This window comes from Tiliqua scincoides, chromosome 3, assembly GCF_035046505.1.
Source record: "Tiliqua scincoides isolate rTilSci1 chromosome 3, rTilSci1.hap2, whole genome shotgun sequence".
In the NCBI taxonomy this organism is placed as follows: Eukaryota; Metazoa; Chordata; class Lepidosauria; order Squamata; family Scincidae; genus Tiliqua; species Tiliqua scincoides.
The window spans coordinates 4,716,019-4,736,751 of NC_089823.1; the positions used below are offsets into that span (position 1 = coordinate 4,716,019).

Here is a 20,733-nt window from a genome sequence, read left to right on the forward strand (position 1 = left end):
AACATAAGTGTAAGTGTAAGTAGCTAGATACATGGGTGGGTGGGGTGGGGGTGGTGGCTGCCAAGGTTGTCCATGCTGATACAGAACCCAACCCTTGCTGCCACAGTTAAAAGCAGAAGTGGTACAGCTATGGCGGTGGTGGGGGGCGCCAAAGAAAAGAAAGACCATGAGAGAAGACATTTCTTTGCAAAAGTCATTCATTATCTCAAAAGCACCATGTAGCAATCCAGAGATGGCCTGCGATGCTTGCAATCCAGTCGAATGATAAATATCTCCCAGGGAGGTGCGGTGGGTAGGGAGGCAGGTGAGGCACTGCCTCCCCACCGGACTCTGGAAAAGCACTGTGTGAGGTGTGCAAGTACACACAACCCACGGGAAAGGGTTTTCCAAAAGCACTTTTCCAAAGAGTCTGGTGGGGAGGCACTGCCTCACCTGCCTCCCCACCCATGGCACAGCACCTCCCTGTCCTGTCTGGAAGAGCAGAGTCTACTGTTTTGGTTCCACGACCATGCAGGACAACTGCCTTTTCTCTTCTTGAGCTTTTGCTTTTTTGCTCCAAGACATTGGTTTTGAGTGCTTGTGTGCCTCACACAACACTGATGCTTTTTGAAGGACTTCGGTGGGGAGGCTCTGCCTCACCTGTCTCCCAACCCACTGAGTGGCCCTGGTTTCTCCACGTGAGGCTCTTTTCTCATTGACCCAAGTAGAACATTTTTTCTCTCTTCTTCTCTAAATAACTTTCCTGCCATTTATGAACTTTACTTTTTTCCTAGATCCTCGTGTCACATTGAAACATCTTTGATTGAGCAATTTGTGTGATTGACTATTTGATTGCAGTTGAAAGTGAAATAAGAACCACAAAAAAAAAAAAATCTATCTGTTCTATAACAAAAGAATAGAAACAGTGTTGTGAAACACACAGACTTCCACAAAAATACCCATGCAAAACTCCACACTAGGCTCTCATTTCCACCCCTCCCTCAACAGGGCCAAGAGGGTGGGTCATAGAATCATAGAGCTGGAAGGTACCTAATAGGTCATCTAGTCCAACCCCACCTCCCTCTGCCTTCCCCTCTCCTGACAAATGGGAAAATACACAAAAGCATTGATACAATGCAAAGTCAGACTCTCAGCATTGTCCAGAAGATGCATACACCTGGTCTTGTAACCCTCCCCCTTTATGGCAGCAGTTGTGGGGCACACAGGAAACTTTCAGGTAGGTAACAGGGATGTGTCATTTACTGTGGAGTGAGATCACCAGTGATTAAGTTCTGATGCCACCTAGTGGCTACTGGAAGTTACAACCTGCTGGATGCATTTTTTTTTACCACTGCTCCCCCCCCCCACCCCAGGAAAACCCACAACATAAAGGAAGCGATATCCACTGTTGGATACCTCCAACCTGCCTCTCCCAGCTTTCCAGTGGAGGTGGCACCAGATGTCTGCTCTTTGTTTAGCACATATGGGGAATTTGCAGCAGCTAATGTACTGGGGGGAAGGGATTCAGGCATTGGCCCAGCTGGCTGGGCTCCTGGATGTAAGAAGGAAAGCTCTGGACCAGTGGTATCACTAGGGTTTTCGTCATGCGGTGTGGAAGGCCGGCGCATGACCCCATGATGGACCTCCTCACATGCAGTGGGCAGGGCAATGCCCTAAGGCAGTCGCGTACCCCTTGGCAACCCATTTCCATAAACTGAACCCCTCATATGAGCAAAATTATTTGTAATTAATATAGTTGCTGCTATGTCAAATTTATGTTTTCAACTACTGATCCATACCTGATAATACATGAACCGAAAAAAAAACTAGTATTTGGTGGAACTTTCACAGCCAGCTCGCTGCCTTCCTAGTCCCACAAGGCATTCTAATACAGATCTACCCTTTTCTGCAATTCTTCCATTCTTTTTCAAGTGCCCCTAACGATCCTGGCAAGTACCCCTGGGGGAACATGTACCCCAGGTTGGGAACCACTGCCCTAGGTGGTGGCTGTGGTGATGCACCACTGCCTCGCCCCCACTGGTTTTCTGGCTATAATCTTTGATAGAAGAGAGATGTTTCAACGTGGTTTGCTTCACTGCATTCTGCATGAAATTATAACACAGTATTATTCAAAAATACCAGGATTTTTAAACATTTTGGCCAGCAGTGGTGTCATGCCCATATGTGCAGCCTGCCCCCCCCACACCCCCTAGCAACACTATTGCTTTAAACACTGATGCTCCAGAGGAGAGCAAGATGGGGCAGTCGCAGGAGCCCTCCTGGGGTGGCAAGGAGGGAGAGAAAACCACTTGGGAATCCCCCCTCCCCTTAGCCTCAACCACCATGCACTGGTATTGAACTATCATAATTGGCATTTATATGCCGCATTTCAACAGCAAAGGGACCACCCACCCCAACCAGCAGTTCGCAAAAAGCACAATATATTTATATCTATATTTTTATCCTTCCTCCAAGGTGCCCAAGACAACAGACATGATTTGCCTTCTTCACAGGAGTCCTTTAATGATACTTCCCCACAGACGGCCACATTCCAAACACGGAACTGAAAGAAAGCCGTTAATTCACTACAGATGTCCATTCCTTGGCAGCAGGTGGCAGTGTTGCCTTGAAGCTGAAAAAGTATGTGACCTCTCTGGAGGAAGTAGTAGCAGACACAGCAACTCAGGGTTCCAGAACTAAGAAGTAAGCTGCCACCACTCTGATACTATTGCTCTGCCAGTGGCATGCAGGGTTCACCAGAGCACTCAGGATGCAGCACTCATTGACTTGGGTTCAGTTCTTATTCTTAGCTGAACTGACATCACAGATACTGAAGCAATATTTATTTATTTAAAACATTTTTTTATACGGTGCTTCCTCCAAGGAGCTCAGGGTGGTGTATATGGTTCCTCCTTCTCTTTTTGTCCTCACAACCATCCTGTGAGGTAGGTTAGTTTGAGAAATAGTGACTGGCCCAAGGTCACCCAGGAAGCTTTATGGCTGAGCGGGGATTTGAATTTGCATCTTGCAAGTCTAACACAAGAATCACAACACCAGGGTGTCCTGATGCCCTAGCCAGGGAAGCTCTGTCACTGCCCCATTAAGGGATGGCGCAACACCAATGGCAGCAATATGATAGCCATGATCATGCTGCTTGCAGTGGGGGGGGGAGGGGAAGGGGTTTTAAAAACTTACTTCTGCAGTCCTTCCCACACTTCCAAAGTACTGTTAAAATAACCACAAAAACCCACATGCAGCCTTATTTGTTTAAAACAAAGAAAATTTAATTATTAGCTATAAAGAAATGGATTAAATACATTATTGAAATCCACTTTATTGCAATAGTATTTAGATATATTATTAGCGTATTAGTCAACAATGGGTCCCCACAGAAAGATTTCAATATAGTGTATCAAAATGCTTAAACATTCTTTAGTACAATGTCTTTTATATACAGTTACCTGCTGTTTCATGATAAAACCACAATAAACTCAACTGTAAAGGAAATTTTTAAAAAACCAAAACGGATCTAGATCAAACAAAATGTTAAAAAAGCGTTGACACAAGTTTTGGTCACTTTACGCAAAGGTATAAGCACATCTCAAACAGCTTCTCTTTCGGAACTAACATGCTGTCACCTCTACTACAAATGAGTGGCTTCGTTAATGACCATAGGAATTCTCCAAGAACCGGAAAGAGCAGCAGGTCCATGGAAAAGCTGGTTCTGGATGCTCAGAAAGCAAACAGATTTTCCAGCCTGCCCTCCAGAAAGAGGTTCCATTCCAGCCGGCAACCTTTGATGCAGAACATCTGGCATGATCCGCAAGGACAAATATGCACCGAATACGTGCCAAGCCTGGGGCGAAGGGCTTGGATTTCATGAACAGAGACAGGTTTCCAAAAACAGGTGAGTGCACAACTGGCATGATAGCACAATGCAGAAGAACCAGAACGCAGCAGAGGTGGGCAATCTAAAAAGTACTGTACAGTACATTCTTTGCCAGGAATGCCAGTTTTTGAAACAGAAGAAGTTTATGAAGAGCAGAGCAGAGCAGACATTGCAAAGATTTCAGCAGCAGAGCAGGTTTGGAGTCTTCACAGGGGGTTCCATGTGGAGTCACTGAACAGTACTCCACCTTCATTCTTGGATGCAGGGTTGGGGGGGGGGATATGGTCATCTTTAAAAAAGGGAGCTCAGTTTCCCTGCAATGTTTCATACAATGTCCAATCACTTCAAAGATCAGAGCTCTCCTCCTAGCAGACAGGCCAGTTTCTGCCACTGCAGGTCTGCAGGCCTACTTCCTAGAGCCCCAAAGTTTATTCTAAAATTACCTGCCTTTGGATGAATCTCAGTTTCTCCCACACCCTGACATGGCTCTGCATGCACCTTTCGAAGCAGGAAAGCCCCAACCAGTGACTCCTGCAGTCATATAAAGAGGAGCTTTCTCCAAGAATGAGTCATTTTCTGCTGAATTCTCTGCATAGGGAGCAACCAAACACTTGTCATCTCCAATGCAGTATTGTGTTTGCCCCCAGCAAAGACCTTTCAGAGGCAGTCAAGGCCAGAGCAGTGAACCTAACCAGTGCTGAGATGTAGTGGGGCAGCCTCTCTACAGGCTACTGTTTGGAGCACACAGGGACCTTCAAATGGTTTGTGTGTATGCTTTTTTTTTTTTTCCACTGTAGATCAGTGGTATTCAAACTGGGGTGTCAGGAAGCCCCAGCCTGAAGGCCCTGGCCTCTGCCCCCTTAAGGCAATCGCCACTCAGGGGGCTGCAGGGACTGGGATTCACTAACCCAGTGTTTCTCAAACTTTTAGGGAAATTTACTCCCTAAGTAAGTTTTTGCAGAGGGGTTTGGGGGTGCTTTTACTCCCTGAGGCTTGGAACATTCAAAACAAGTGATCGCAAAGCACCTCCTGAAAACTGGAAGTGGGAGCCCTGCGGAGGGCTGCACAGGGCTCCCCACACCTCCAGCAGCATGCTGCAGCCCTGAGTGAGTAAAAGCACCCCCCTTAGTGACACAATCCTGGGGATCATGTCGCTCTCTCCCCCTCCCTCTGCCCTTAAAGGGATGGGGGAACCTTTACATGAACTGGTGGGTTGCAACCCACCAGTCTGAGAACCACTGCACTAACCAGTCCCTGAAGCCTTTCCAGGGTTAGGGGAGCCCTGCATGAGCATCTGCAGGGCTCTCCAGTCTTCCAAAAGTGAAAGTGGAGTGATTGTGCTCCACCTCCCCAAAATTGGAAGTGGAGTGTGATTGCTCCATTTTCACTTTTAGAAGCCTGGGGAGCCTGGCAGACACTCATGCAGGGTTCCCTGCAGCCCGGGAAAGCTGCTGCAGGGACTGGTGAGTACATCCCAGTCCCTGCAGCCCCCTGAGCGACACGATCCTGGGGCTCGTGTTGCTGCCTTCCCCCTGCCCCTGCTGCCCCCCCTTCCCTCCACTGCAAGGACTTACTGTGGTTTCCAAACTCACGGAGAGTTTGAAAACCACAGCTGTAGACTTTCTTATCGTTTAGGAATTATTGAGCCAGAATTCCTCAGGGTTGTTCTCTCCAGATAAACCCTAGAACTTCTTGCTTCTACAGAAAGGGGTTAACAATCACTCACCCCCTTTCACATCATCATGAGCAATTCTATAGAACTCTGTAACATGTGCAGGCACGGATACGTTTTCCCCCTCCCCCTCCCCAACATTCAGGACCAGCCTGGAGATCTCTTGCCTCCCACAGTCTGAAAGGAACCCTCAGGTGAGCACATACCTTTAATTGTGGCACTCTTTGCCTCCAAATATCAGTGCCCCCACAGTGCTGGAGGCCAGCCTCACCTTTGCACACCAAAGAGGTGGAAAAAAAACTCACATTAAAAAAAACAAAACACATTCCCATTGTGGTTGATTTGGCTGAGGACTGATGCTTTCACCCCTTAAACATTTAAAAATATGTTTACAAGAAGGGTGAAAGTAAGACCAGGGGATGCAAACTTCTGAACAGGAAAGACAACCTTTCAATTCATTCGAATCTCCTAAGAAAAGCAAAATAATTTTAGGTTGAAAGGTGGCTCCCTTTTCTAATAGCCACATGCACAAAAAGTATAAGTTAAAGCCTATTCATTCTGTGCCTATTCAAAGCCTATTCAAAGCCTGCACATTTTTTTAAAGCACACTAGATAAGTTAGGATGGTTGCCTGCTGAGCAAGCCCAGTGGTCAACCTAGCTCAGTACTGTCAATGCGACTGGCAGCAGCTCTCCAGGCTGGGGAAGATTCAGGGATCTTCCCCAGCCTACCTGGACTCAGCCAGGGACCTTCTACGGATAAAGCAGCCTCCCTCATCACCAGGAGAGGAGGTTCCCCCTCAGAACTCTTGTAGGAATGCAATGATTTAAGTAATTTAATGCCAATAAAGGTCTCTAAATCTAATCTATGTAGGAACATAATAGGAATTGCACTGCAGAAAGATCGGAAGTTGTATTTTTCAGGATGCACCAACTTTGATCCAATCCCCCATTGTTCTTTTCTTGTGAGACTCCTCTTAGAACTTGAATATGGCAGGAAAAAAACCTTAACGATTATTCGTCAAATGATTATTCCACATTTAGGAGATTGCTATGAATTGAGCTATACAGTGAAGAAGCAAATATCCCAAGAGAAGACAGCAAAATAAGATTAAACACATGATGTTTGATATCAAGCCACAATCTGGGGATCCAAATAAAAAGTGGGCTGGACCAATGTTGCTTTAAGAGGCGTAGGTAGTCTGGGGAAGTAGCAGCACACATTAAACTTAGCACGGGCCTAAAAAGATCAAACATGCTAACTAGGTCAAATGAAGGCATGCAACTTCGACGAAGTGTGCACAAGCTCAAACAGCACTTCAAAGGAAAGTCATTTACCAAAGCACATTTTTGTTGCTATTAGACAGAAGTTCAACAACTTCATTCTAAGCACCCTACACCGCGAGAAAGAATACAGGGCAAATTCCTGCCTCTCTTACATGCAGCAATGCCTACCTAACTGCAAAGTGTGTGTCTCCCCTCCCCTTTGACTGTGCTGGGTGCACAACTGTGGAATTTGGCAGGCATGCAATCTCTTTAACACACACCCTCAAAAGTGGCAGCCAAGGAAAGATCAAAGTGTCAGTTCTGAGGATGTCTATTTTTAAACACATTTCTCTTTTCCAAAGGTGCTCAGGACTGCACACTTCCCACCTGCCTGACCCCATTTCATCTTCAGAATCACCCTGTGAAGTAAGTCAGGCAGAGAGAGAGAGAGAGAGAGAGAGAGAGAGAGAGAGAGAGAAAGAGCAGCAATCGAAGGTTGCAGGTGTGCACCGCGCACCCTTGATGGGATGCAGCATGTATTTTCTATTCCAACAGTTGTGCCCAAGTTAGGTTGTTCTGAAGTGAGGGTTGGCCCTTGAGTATTTCCTAGTAACTATCTCAGACTGAGGTTCACACCTTATGTAGCTAAGTCAGGCTTGCCGCTTTGGCCCACGGGTATAGTAGGGAACAGGTATAGTTAGCACTGCATCTCTGATTTCTCCCCACCAACACAGCCTCCAGACTGGACTTCTGGCAGTCCCTAAAGACTACACAGTGAGCCAAGAAAAATGGCTCCTGCACCTGCAGCTACACCATAAGGAATTCTGGGTTACATCTCTGCAACTAATACTGTCTTATCAGCACCCCAATTAGCTGCTTCAGTGGGTTGAGCAGTTGTGTGGGCCAGCAAGGCACACGGCACCTTTCAAAATCCTTGGCATGTTACTCTTCTGCAGGTGAAGAGTAAGAGAACGTCCCCAATTAACACTCCACACTCTGGAATGAAAATGAAGGCAGCTGCCCTGCTAACAGAGGAGCTGCCCCATTGTCTCTTAATCTGTGCAAATCACTAAATAAACCACTTTGGCGAAGGTAACAGATCATCAAGATGTACCAATGGACACACAGAATGCACTTTTAAAAAGTGCCCTATCAGTCAAATGGATCACCCATCCGCATTCAGCTTGGAAGCTTTTCACAATTTAGTTACAAACATTAGTTTCAGCCATACATGAAAAAGCCTGACTAATCAAAAGGAAAACTTCAGCAACCTGCTTCCTAAGGAAACCGTGTTACGTTTCCTTTGGCCAGCCCAAGACACCAGCCCAAGACCTTCAGCAATGCATCATATACACAAAAATACTGCCTTCCTGTTTTGCTTTGACAGTTCAACACAAAAAACTCCTCTAATTGTGGCTCTCACATTGTCAGCACTGGGTTCTACATGATTTTCTAAAGCTCCAGAAGTGGGGGGGGGGGGAACCCCTGATAGCTCCAAGAACCTCCAACACGTCTGTCAAAATGGTTGAGGAATCTCCTTCAGCATCCAGGGTTGGTGTCTTTTCCATTTGGCCCAGAAGTCTTCATCATGGCTTCTTGGTCGATTCTACTAAGAGAACTGGCCAAATTCCAAAGAGAAACTATTGAAAGAAAAAGAAAAGCAAGACAAAAAAGGGGGTATTTTAGACTGGTGGGCCAGAAATAAAACACACCTCCTTGGAAATCCTTCTCTTGCAATTATTGCTCAAATCATATATTTATAGTTTTCCCATACAGGCTATGTTTGTTTGCACTAGACAAGTGAGGGTAGGCTGTAGAGCTGCCAACTGAACAGAAAGGGCACACCAGCTTCTGGGTCATAAAGAGCAGTTTGGTCTACAGACGTCAGCAGGTGAAGCTTTTCCCTGGATGGGGATTAGCAGGTGGCAATGTTCAAATCTGCAGCCCAAGGGCGAAATCATGTGCTGCAACAAGCATGTGCTTGTTTCCCTCCCTCTGTTAAACTGCAGGGGTGGGAAACAAGGGAGGGAGATCTGGGCTGGAAATGAGGCAGGGACAAAGAGCTAAGCCAACTCTTCCCCCTCTTAAATCTGAATGTGGCTATTTAGAGGAAAAGAAAAACTAAGCATGCAAGCACATGCTTGCTGTTAACATGTAGCACGGATCTCATCTGGTGTCCTAAAAGGCACAAGAGCTGGGGAAAAGCTGACAACCCTGCTAAGATGGGGGGGGGGGGAATAATTAAAAAGTTTGCTTGGTTAGAGCTGCTCTGCATTCAAAGAACAACCCTTTCCCTCTGTATTTGTAGTTAAATCTTTGCTCAGGACCATAAGAACATAAGAACAGCCCCACTGGATCAGGCCATAGGCCCAGCTAGTCCAGCTTCCTGTATCTCACAGCGGCCCACCAAATGCCCCAGGGAGCACACCAGATAACAAGAGACCTGCAAGGCTTCCTGGGAATTGTAGTTAAGAACATAAGAACAGCCCCACTGGAGCAGGCCATAGGCCCATCTAGTCCAGCTTCCTGTATCTCACAGTGGCCCACCAAATGCCCCAGGGAGCACACCAGATAACAAGAGACCTGCATCCTGGTGCCCTCCCTTGCATCTGGCATTCTGACATAACCCATTTCTAAAATCAGGAGGTTGTGCACACACATCATGGCTTGTACCCCGTAATGGATTTTTCCTCCAGAAACTTGTCCAATCCCCTTTTAAAGGCGTCTAGGGTAGACGCCAGCACCACATCCTGTGGCAAGGAGTTCCACAGACCGACCACACGCTGAGTAAAGACATATTTTCTTTTGTCTGTCCTAACCCGCCCAACACTCAATTTTAGTGGATGTCCCCTGGTTCTGGTATTATGGAGAGTGTAAAGAGCATCTCCCTATCCACTCTGTCCATCCCCTGCATAATTTTGTATGTCTCAATCATGTCCCCCCTCAGGCGTCTCTTTTCTAGGCTGAAGAGGCCCAAACGCCGTAGCCTTTCCTCATAAGGAAGGTGCCCCAGCCCCGTAATCATCTTAGTCGCTCTCTTTTGCACCTTTTCCATTTCCACTATGTCTTTTTTGAGATGCGGTGACCAGAACTGGACACAATACTCCAGGTGTGGCCTTACCATCGATTTGTACAACGGCATTATAATACTAGCCGTTTTGTCCTCAATACCCTTCCTAATGATCCCAAGCATAGAATTGGCCTTCTTCACTGCCACCGCACATTGGGTGCAGCGCACACCAACAAACATGCTCCAAAACACATTTCCACCTGTCCTCAAACAGCCTCAACTTCTGACCTTTCTTTCTCAAAATATTCATATACTGCTTTTCTCAAAACTTAACAGTGTACAACCAAAATAAAGACTAACAAGCAGTAGCTGAAAGCTAAACTATAAATCAAACAACAGCACTAAGAAAAACACAAGATAATCAAACAGTGGATGAAACAGCCTTCCAGCCCTGAAAAGAACGGGAATGGTTTTCTAACCCTTTCTGGGAGGAGGTTCCACTGTTGGAGACAACTCCCGAAAAGGCCCAGTCCCTACTTGAACCCAACCAGAGTCAGCCCAGATGGCTGAGAGGACATTAACGGGTGAAGGGCCCACACAAGAGAAAGAGCCTCTAGCAAAAAAGAAGCCATGCTAATGTGGCCAGGCAGCCCGGAACACAGTGGTTGCACTTTAAGTTGCAGTCTCAGAATTTGCAGTTCATATTCTACAATCACTCCTGAAGAATCATCAAGGGCGGATTCCAAGGCAGCTTCCATTGAAAGAATGAGGAAGCCAAAATCAACCCAAACCAGTTCAGAGGCATTTCTTTCTTTTTCTTTTTTTTTAACAGGGAACTGAAACCAAATCTAAAATCCGTTGATTGCCTTGCCTTTAACTGAATTCCTAAATACAAAAACGGATGACTGTTTCAAATCTGCTTCAGTAAGAAATACAATCAGGCACTCAGAAGAGTCTCCTCAGGGGTCCTCTCTGCTCCAGGGCCAGCTACACCACTGCACTTCCAGGGAGACATCTGTAAAAAAGGGGGAGCCAGAGAAATTGGGGGGTGGAGCCCAATACAAGAAGCCCTCCTGGCACTCACTCACAGATACTGTCATCATCCTACAACAAGGCTTCAGGGTATAGGATTCGTGAACTGGAGTTGCTGGAAGCTTTTTGTGATTCTGTGGTACTGAAGTTCCTCTTTACTGCCATTCTTTTGCTAGTCCTAAATCAGGACGAGGGTTTTTATTCTTTTAGCCAATTTAAAAAAAAATCACTTGGTTGTTTTGCCTGGATGATGGCCTCAAGCACTGACCTTCTGGCCACAAGCCAAGGTGACCTGCACATGGTGCTCTGGTCTTTCCACTTAAAGGAAAATGTTATGCATGCATGTGGCTCTATATGATTCACAACTTTCCTCCTCGAATAAAATGATTGCAGAAGATGACGATGAATATTTACACCCCAGTTTTCAACAAAAAGCTCACAGAGCAGTTTACGGAGGAAAAGGGATGTGAATGTGGGGTCCTAGCTTTTGCTCAAAGGGGGGGGGGAGCATCAAAACAGCAACAAGAGTTTCAGCTATTTTCTTATAGATCTGAATCAGTTCATGGGGTTTGGTGTCGATTGGCACAAAATGTGGCTGAACTGTTCACCAAATCACTTTTTACCATTAATGTCTGACCTGGCAAGGGTATCAATACTGTTCACATACACATCCTCATTGTTCACAGGGATGCTGGAACCCCAAGACCATCATTCCCAACTCATATAGAAACACTCCAAGCAGCATAGGTGTACAGAAGCTTTAACCCCATCTTCCCGAGATGCTGTTCTCCCCTCCCTTTTGTCCCACTGTGACCATTCAACAGTAGCCTTGGCTATTCTGTTTGTCCACACAAAGACTGGGCATGTGATCCACAACTACTGTTCTCCATTCAAGTGGAGATGATGGCTGAGCATCTTGTGAGAATGTTGCAAGATCTAGACCAGCAGTCTCCAAACTTGAGACTGCAGTGCACTGAAAAGCCCTTCCTGCCCTGAGCGACGCTTACCATTCAGCCACGCCACTGCTTATCTTTTCACCCAATCTGGGCACAGGAAAGCTCTGGACAGCTGCATGTATTGCCGCAGCAGGTTTTGCACCAGAATTTCTGGGCAGACACGACTGCCAAGAGTGTCCCAGAGCTGCTCACGGACAGGAGTTCTTTCACCAACACTGGATCAAGCCCATGGGCTATAGTTTGCTGAGCCCTGGTTTAGACCAGCCACCTCCAAACTGCAGCTTGCTGAGATTTCCATTCCAGATGCAGTGGTGGCGAGACCTTATTGTTCTGCCCTGCAGTTACCATTCATTGTGCCTGATCTTCACAGAGCATTGTGCTGGGAAGCTGCTTCCATTGCACGTCGCCCCAGAAGGCTCTGTGCCCTGATTTCCCAGGGGAAGTGGCTGCCTGCTGCAAGGCTCTGCAAAGCTTGGCTTTGATGAACAATGGCGGCAGGGTGGAATAGAAAGGCCCTGCCATGCCATGCCTGAACAGTAATCTTGGCATGCTGGATCCATGCAGGCCTGTGGACTGCAGCTTGGAGGCCCAGGATCGAGACAGTTGGGCTCTTTTATAAGCTCTGGTTAAAACAGCATTGGATAGGTTTTAGTGAGATACTTTAACGTAGCAGTCATTCAGGAAGATCCTTAAGAAAAAAAAGCACTGTAGCTGCTCAGAGACCAATAAACGTACTGAAGTGTAAGCTTGCACAGACTATAGTCCACTTTGTCAGCTACAAGTGAAAGGAATCCTAGTTAATCAATCTATTGTATCGGCATATGAGCCAACACCAGTGAGGAAGAAAAAAATGCCTTTTGTTTTTCAGACAGTGCATGTGCTGGAGGAGGCCTTGTCTCAGAAGAAGCATTTCCTCCCTCCCTTGCAAAATGCTTCTGCTAAGGCACCATTCTGGAAAGTGTTAATACCTTACATTAACAATTACTAATTTTGTTTTCAGAAGTCAGCTCCCCAATTAGTTGATGACACCTTTCAAACGGATCAAAAAGTATTTAAAAGGGATGAAATGCTGCAGCTCTAAAAATGAAGGAAGTAAGATAGCCAGAAGGAATCGTTCACCTGAGAAAGAGGAAGATGAGCAGTAGCATACCTGAGGGCGACAAAGGGTGCAAATGCCCCAAGAGCCACTATCCACTTCCCCAGCAACGCCCCCTGTGGCACTCAGTTGGCATGTGCACTAATCTGAGACCTGCCCCCCAGAGGAGTTCCAAGGGCCGGGGAAGCCACATGTGGCCTCCCTAGCCCTCAGAATGCCTTGTAAGGCCTTCTGGAGGCCAAAAATGGTCACTTCCAGTGTTCTGGAGGCCAGAAATTGCCATATCTCCTGGTTGGGGGGGTGGCACTCCTGGGAGTATGCCCCAGGTGGGGCTGTGGCCAGGACTACCACTGAAGACGAGCCCCATCAAAACCTTGGGTGATGTAAAAAGCACATGTGGGAAAAGCAGATGGTGGGGGGAGCTCACCACAGACTTCTGCTGTGTGTTACAACATTAATACATGTTCTGGACAATTGCTCAACAAATGTGTGCATGTTTGGGCAAACTGTTTAAGATCACATGAAAAATGCACCAGCGCTATTGTTTTTCATGGACACATTTGAGGTTGCAAGAAGGCTGTGACTCTGCCATAGCAGACTCAGAATTACTTTATAGGTCCCAACAGCTTACCTTCACCTTTGGCCTGTACTTCAAGTAAAGTGTCCTTGAGTATAAACTAGAAGGGAGAAAAATACCATTCAAAATTAGACAAGCATCTGAGTAGATTAACTAAGCCCTGACTACTTATAACCCAGTGAAGCCTCTGGTTTTTGCTATCTGTCAGACAGCAGCATAGCTACGGGTGGGCTAGCACGGTTACTGCAGGTGCCGCATTCTACGTAGCAACAGCAATCCAATGGCAAGTGGGAGAGGCTGCTCACACAGAGCACTGGGCAAGAGGCGGCAGAGCTGCCACCTTATATGCCTGAAGATCTGAGGCTGCCAGTTTGAAACAGCTGGAAGTATCTGAGAACTAACAACACGCTGATATATTGACGAACTGACCCTTGGTGGCAGAGAGGAGTTGCTGTCAAGTGGAGTGTGGGAGGGGAAGCGGTCAGAGAGAGGCCAGACTGAGAAGGAATCCAGCTGGAAGGAGGAGTTCTACAAAAGATTAGAGCTATTCTATTGTAAAAATCTCTATGGGGGTTTAGAAAAGCCTGCCTATGTAAACCACCTTGGATTAAAGTCTGAGGAGAAATCTGATGACCAAGAAAGGTGGTATATAAATACCTCTATTATTATTATTGTGGTGCTGCACCTGCAGCTACGCTATTGCTACCAGAGACTGCCACACCACAAGACCCTGGCAGGCCACATGAAGAGATGCAGTCCTAGCATCAGCCTCTTATGCTACCTGCTGCTGGTCTGGTATTTCCTGCTTACAGTTTTGATCACATTATTTTCTGTTTTTCTCTCACTTTGGGGACTGATTCAAATATGGTTTACTAATTAAAACAATCTGCAGAATAATTAAAAAGTGGCCATACTGCACCGTTCTCTTGACCGGCCTCCCCCACTTTAAGCTTCTTGTATCTCCTCTCCAGATGTCTCCCTGGAGTCGTTCCTCTACCCTCCTTTCTCATGTACTTCTTCCTGCACTCTTCACTCTGCATGGATCCACTGCGGTTGAGCCCTACAGCATCTTTGCCCTCCCCTTGCAGCTCTCTTTTCCTGGAACGCCCTCCATCCGACTGCACCCCCTCTTTCCATTTTAACTTTCAAGCATCTCTTTCAAAACATTTCATTGCCCTGAAACCAACTTTCCCTTCTCTCTTACTTTCAAAGTGTCTTATCTTTGACTTGGATCCAAACTTGCATAAGCATTGTCCCACTCAAGCAAGGGGCTTCCCCACTCCCTCAATTCACAATTCAGCCGCCTGTACTCCCCAGAGAGCCATATCCAAGGGATGGAGGCATCTGGAATTGCATGGGATCCAGTGCAGGAGACTGCAAAGGGGAGAAAACTGGTACAAAGCAAGCATAGTACCTTGACTAAGCATAGGTCTGTATGTACAAGTCTAGAGCCAAATGATTATCTCCAGATTACCAGGCTGCATTTTTAAAAATCTTTGCACGTTGCATTGATGACAACATTTGTTTTAAGGTAAAAGGAGTGCTGTAGTGCTCCTAACACTGGCTCCTAACACTGGCTCAGAAGAGAAATGGAGCAGCTGTGATTCCCACAACCAGCATCCTCCCAAACTCTGGGATGAGCCCCGAGGAGCACCTGCTTGCTGTCCTCTGCCACTGTTTTCTAAGGAAAAAGCAGTCCAAGGAACCTGGGAAGGTTCTGCCCCGGCTCAGTTAGGAGCAGATCTTTTCACCAAACAACCTGGTTTCTTAACCAGGGAGCTGACTGACAGCCACGCCAGGGGCATGGTATGGGGCAGAGATTCCTGCAGACAGAAGGAGAGTTGCACCTGAACAGGATGTGAAGGTAGGAGCCAAGACCGGTAAAAATGTGCCACCATGCATGGAACTGTGTCAGGACACCCACAACTGGAGGCAGCCGCTCACGAAATCCCCTGTGGAAAAGAAACACCACCGTCTCATGCACTTTTTCTGCTAAAGCAGCTAATTATAGGATTTGGCTCATTCCTTGCTAAACCAACACAATTCGGAACAGGTGGATTGCCTCACAGGCATGGATTTGGCTGAACTTTCACTGAGAGAAATATAGCTACAGCCAAAATAAATATACATATTTTCTATCACGAGGGCAGTGTAGGTTTTTTGCACTGTACATTCCCAATTGCATGTTGGTGATGTTCTCCCAAGTGCATTTCAGGGGCTTTTGTAAAGATCACCTACTGGTGAGGCAAACTCAGACCAACTTCTTCTGTGCTCAGATTGAAAGCTGAGTAGAAAGAACTGCTAGTTAGTTCCCTTCCTTCTTGCCTCATGCAAAGAAGCTCCATTACATTAAATACAGAGGTTAAATTCCAGTGCTGCTGGGGCAAAAACTGGGGGGGGGGGGCGAGGAATTGAGAAGCCAACAGGTCCCAGACGAACCATGAGGATCTGGGCTTCTACTTCAAACCTTTCGTTTTTGGGTCTGAATTCAGCACCAGTTTAATACAATGGAGTGACTCGGCTGTGTCCAACAAAAGTTAGCTATTATTTCAATGCAACTTAGTCATGACTAACTTTTTTGGGGATGTAATCCTGTGGACCCTGATAAAATCACAATGACTTTTCATGGAGTAACTCACCACATCGTATTGCAGATATCAAATTGAACCAAATGAGTTCAATTTGAACATGATAGTACTTTGCATACTTGTTGATGGGGGAGGGAAACAAAGGTGGGGAATTTCTGCCTTTTTCAGAAATTCAGCAGATAAAAATGTTGTGTGTGCACTAGAGTGTTTTACTGAAATTTATTTATTTACTTCATTTATACCCCACCTTTCTCCCCAAAGGGACCCAAGGTGGCTGGGTGGCTGAAATGTGACTGTTAGTAGGGAATTTGACATACCTGCACTGATACACTTGGATTAGACCCCTTTCTAGTAGCGGTGCACAAATTACAAGACGTGCAAGGTCTCCATGATGGGAGGTAACAGGCATAGAGAAAGTGGCCCCCATAACACACACAATCACACTACATCCCATAACTCCCGAAGGTGTCTACATTAGGAAGTGCAATACGCAGCCGAACTGCTGAATACAAGTAGTTGCTGCTGCTGCGGCAGAGAAACTGGCGAAAGGGAGTTGAGAATGAGAGCTCTGTGTCTGCTGTGAGATCCAAGAAACATCTCCAGAAGGTCCCAGTGCCTACTTGTCCTCTGGAAAACGTCTTTGTAAACGTCCTTCATCAGCTAGCACCTTTTGTTTTAGATAAACCTTTCTTACTGTAAGAAATAGGGCTGATCTGAGATGCACCCCCTCCCCCTCCAAGCAGCTTTGGGACAATGCATCTACTTGCAGATAGCAAAATGAGGAGATGGTGGACACCTTTCAATGATTCTTTGTGAGGAAACTGGCAGGGCAATCTTCCTACTAGTGGCCACCACCGTCATTCCATTGTTGTCTTAATGCTGTACCACAAGCAGCGAAACACATGGTAGTGGTGAAAGACAGGTCAGCTCACCTGTCCCAAACCCTCCAACATTTGAGCTGAATGTTCTCCCTGGAACCTTTAACTCAGCCCTAAATTCAGCTGTATTAATTTAACAGTACTGCTGTGCACTGCAATTAGTGACAGCCCCCTCCTGATAACCACAGAGAGGGTTTTTCCTGCACAGATGTAAGAAAACAAGGAGCTGGTGATGCTGAAGCCAAGACAGGTGCAGGGTTCCAAGGGTGATGGCAAGGCGGTGGTGGTGGGAGAGAATGACTGTGGTCTGATGGCTGCCTGTTTGGGCACTGTCCATCTCCAAAACTGCAAAGCCAAGGATTGAAAAACAAAGACAGTAATAGAAGCACAGGACAAACGAACTCACCTCAGCTTGTCACAGAAAATATTGTCTATATTCCAAAGGACAAATCCCAGCAAGAACAGTGTCATGGACGTATAGGCCAGACCCCTGAGCCATGGGTAGACCCTACAGAGAGAGCAAAGTGAAATGGTAAGTACTTTCCAACAACGGTGGGCAGCAGAAGGGTCAGGATGGGCTGAACGGTAGACTGGCAAAAGGTTTCGGGGTTACTGGTTTTTAAGAAAAACAACAGTGCCAACAAAACACTTCTACTCCCCCCCCCCAACGCCCATCGTTTTAGACAACTGAAACTTAGGGGAAAAACCAGAAGAGTGTGCTTGTGTGTGGTTCCTGGGCTGGGTGTGTGCTCAAAGTTCTCCTCTTCCTTTGTTTTATGTATATGTCTGCCCCAAGTCACTGTTTTGCAGCAGTTGGTGGACTATAACAAGCAACAGAGTAAATTCCACAAACCCAAGGCCTAGCCAGTATTGTAGCCGGTGGGGGTGGCGCAGTATGTACAGCAGGTGCCGCAATATGCAGTGTAAGTGGCCCCTCCTACTTTCCACTGGAGGCTTTGGGGCAGCGATGACAACGTACAGGTACACATAGGACTCTTATTCCATGTCCATCACCCTAGAGCAGGGGTGCCCAAACCCCGGCCCGGGGGCCATTTGCAGTCCTCAGGGACCCCCAATCCGGCCTGCACGGAGCCCCCAGTCTCCAATGAGTCTCTGGCCCTTGGAAGACTTGCTGGAGCCCGTGCTGGCCCGACACAACTGCTCTCTGCATGAGGGAGGCTGTTCAACCTCTTGCGTGGACTGTGAGCCAAGAGCTCCGTCCATGGCTTGCTGTTCCACGGCTGTGAATTCTTTTTTTCCTGGCCCCCGACCCATTGTCAGAGAGACATTGTGGCTCTCCTGCCAAAACATTTGGACACACCTGTCCTAGAGAGAGATTCCAAACAAAGTTGGTCAGAAATTCTGGTGTATGGTACTTTGGGAAGCCATCACCAATTCCAGTGTCGTGTGTGGGCCTGCTTTCAATTAAGAACCACATGAATGCAAGACACAGCCTGTCATTTCAAAGTTAAAATTCATTACTTACCATAACACTATATATACAGATCGTAGTACTAAAACAGCCACCAAAGTCCCATACATAACCTGTGGGAAAGAGGAGGAGGTAAGGAAAGTATTAGTTCTCTCTCCAGTAGAGCCTGCAATGCACTGCATCTATTCTTAGTAAAGCGATTTGACCTTATCCTTCCTTGGATGAAAAGTACTCTACACTGGGCTAGCTAGTTAAAATTAAATTAAGATGTTGGTACTGATTCAATTCTGGCACGCACAGGCTGGAGGTCAGGGTATGGAAAAACCAGGTTTCCAAAGCAGAGCAGCAGGTAATGGAAATGTGTTAATTAGGCCTCTACTCTGAACCTAAGCACATGTGTGTGTCTGCCCCACTCCTCCACACCATTTATGTATCCAACACACTCATTATTTAATCACAGCTAGTCAGTCTTCGCTTTACACAAGGACCTACAAGGAATCGCCTGCGCTGGTTTAACTGTTACCATGCCCCACTAGTTGTGATATCAGAGGGCCTAGGAGCAAGCTGTTAAGAATTATAATGTCCCATTCTCTGCCACCTGTCATATTGCTAGATCAAATATTGTCTACAGTTAATCCTTATTTCTTCAGTTTCATTTTCCAACAACTCACACTATGGGCACAATCCTAACCCCTTATGTCGATGCTTTCCAGCACGGACGTAGGCAATGCAGCTCTGAGGTAAGGGAACAAACATTCCCTTACTTTGAGGAGACCTCTGTGAGTGACACCCAGCTGCAGGATGCAGCACATGTCCCATTGGCACCGCTATACCAGTGCTGGAAAGCACTAATATAAGGGGTTAGGACTATGCCCCAAGTAGAACCTTTGGATAAACCCACTTAGCTATTGCTTTTCTCCCAGTAGATGCGCATGCACACACACACACACAGCATTTCTTTCTGCCAGCTGCTATGCCCCCTTGCCCTGTGGCACTTCATCATCAGCTGAAGATAACCAAATCTGCAGCGGTCTGGGGACTCATAACTTCGTCCTGCCCATTCAGGGATTCCAGTAGGACTGCAACACACACTTTATTCAGAGGCACACTGCCAACAGAGGAGTACATTGCTCTTGGGAACATCCCATCCCCTCATATAAAAAACACAGCGAGGTGATATTGCCCTCCAACTCCATCTCCTGCCGCATCTCAAAAAAGTCATAGTGGAAATGGAAAAGGTGCAAAAGAGAGCGACTAAGATGATTACGGGGCTGGGGCACCTTCCTTATGAGGAAAGGCTACGGCGTTTGGGCCTCTTCAGCCTAGAAAAGAGGCGCCTGAGGGGGGACATGATTGAGACATACAAAATTATGCAGGGGATGGACAGAGTGGATGGGGAGATGCTCTTTACACTCTCACATAACACCAGAACCAGGGGACATCCACTAAAATTGAGTGTTGGGAGGGTTAGGACAGACAAAAGAAAATATTTCTTTACTCAGCGTGTGGTTGGTCTGTGGAACTCTTTGCCACAGGATGTGGCGATGGCGACTGGCCTGGACGCCTTTAAAAGAGGATTGGACAAGTTTCTGGAGGAAAAATCCATTACAGGGTACAAGCCATGATGTGTATGCGCAACCTCCTGATTTTAGAAATGGGTTATGTCAGAAGGCCAGATGCAAGGGAGGGCACCAGGATGAGGTCTCTTGTTATCTGGTGTGCTCCCTGGGGCATTTGGTGGGCTGCTGTGAGATACAGGAAGCTGGACTAGATGGGCCTATGGCCTGATCCAGTGGGGCTATTCTTATGTTCTTATATCAAAAGATTCCAGTATCTTCTGTTGTGGCTTAACTTTATTTCCATCTTTGCAGAACTAAGCTACATTCATTGAAACAAAACTATGGAAACATCTAATTTAGAGATTATTATTGCCATTTCTCCAAGGAACTCAGGGTGGCAGTTATGGTTCTCCTCCCTCTCAATCAGTATCACAGCAACCCTGCAAGGTAGATTAGGCTGAAAGTTAGTGACTGGCATGAGGTCACCCACGTAAACTGCACGTGTGGATGGCACTTTAACCTGAATCTCCTTGGTACATAGCTAAGGCCCGAGCTGCTGTGCCACACTGGCTCTCATGCACAGCCACATGTTCATAAAATTACCCCAATGTAAATATATGCTGGTTGGTTGCATATATATTCTGAGCACATAACCTGCCTTCATATGCATTGTGATGGTAACCACATCAAGTGTGTTGACTTAAAAATGGCAAAAATAGTGGAAGGAGGGGGGAAAAAATAAAAGAGAGATAGCATGAAAGGAGCGGATTCTTGCGTCATTCATAATGTCAGATATAAGTC

The 20,733-nt window shown here is 46.5% G+C and overlaps 1 protein-coding gene across 1 annotated transcript in view; it reads right to left on the reverse strand.

Moving 5' to 3' along the window:
- Positions 1 to 3,310: 3,310 nt before the first annotated feature.
- The window catches only part of ACER3 (alkaline ceramidase 3), a 60,473-nt gene continuing 43,050 nt past the window's right edge, over positions 3,311 to 20,733 (reverse strand). The window contains exons 7-11 of the mRNA XM_066622115.1: positions 18,428 to 18,486; positions 17,348 to 17,449; positions 15,323 to 15,427; positions 13,530 to 13,575; positions 3,311 to 8,444 (exon numbers count right to left, since the gene is read on the reverse strand). Of these exons, the coding sequence (XP_066478212.1) occupies positions 8,391 to 8,444; positions 13,530 to 13,575; positions 15,323 to 15,427; positions 17,348 to 17,449; positions 18,428 to 18,486 (366 nt within the window). The 3' untranslated portion in view covers positions 3,311 to 8,390. The remainder of the gene's footprint in view (positions 8,445 to 13,529; positions 13,576 to 15,322; positions 15,428 to 17,347; positions 17,450 to 18,427; positions 18,487 to 20,733) is intronic.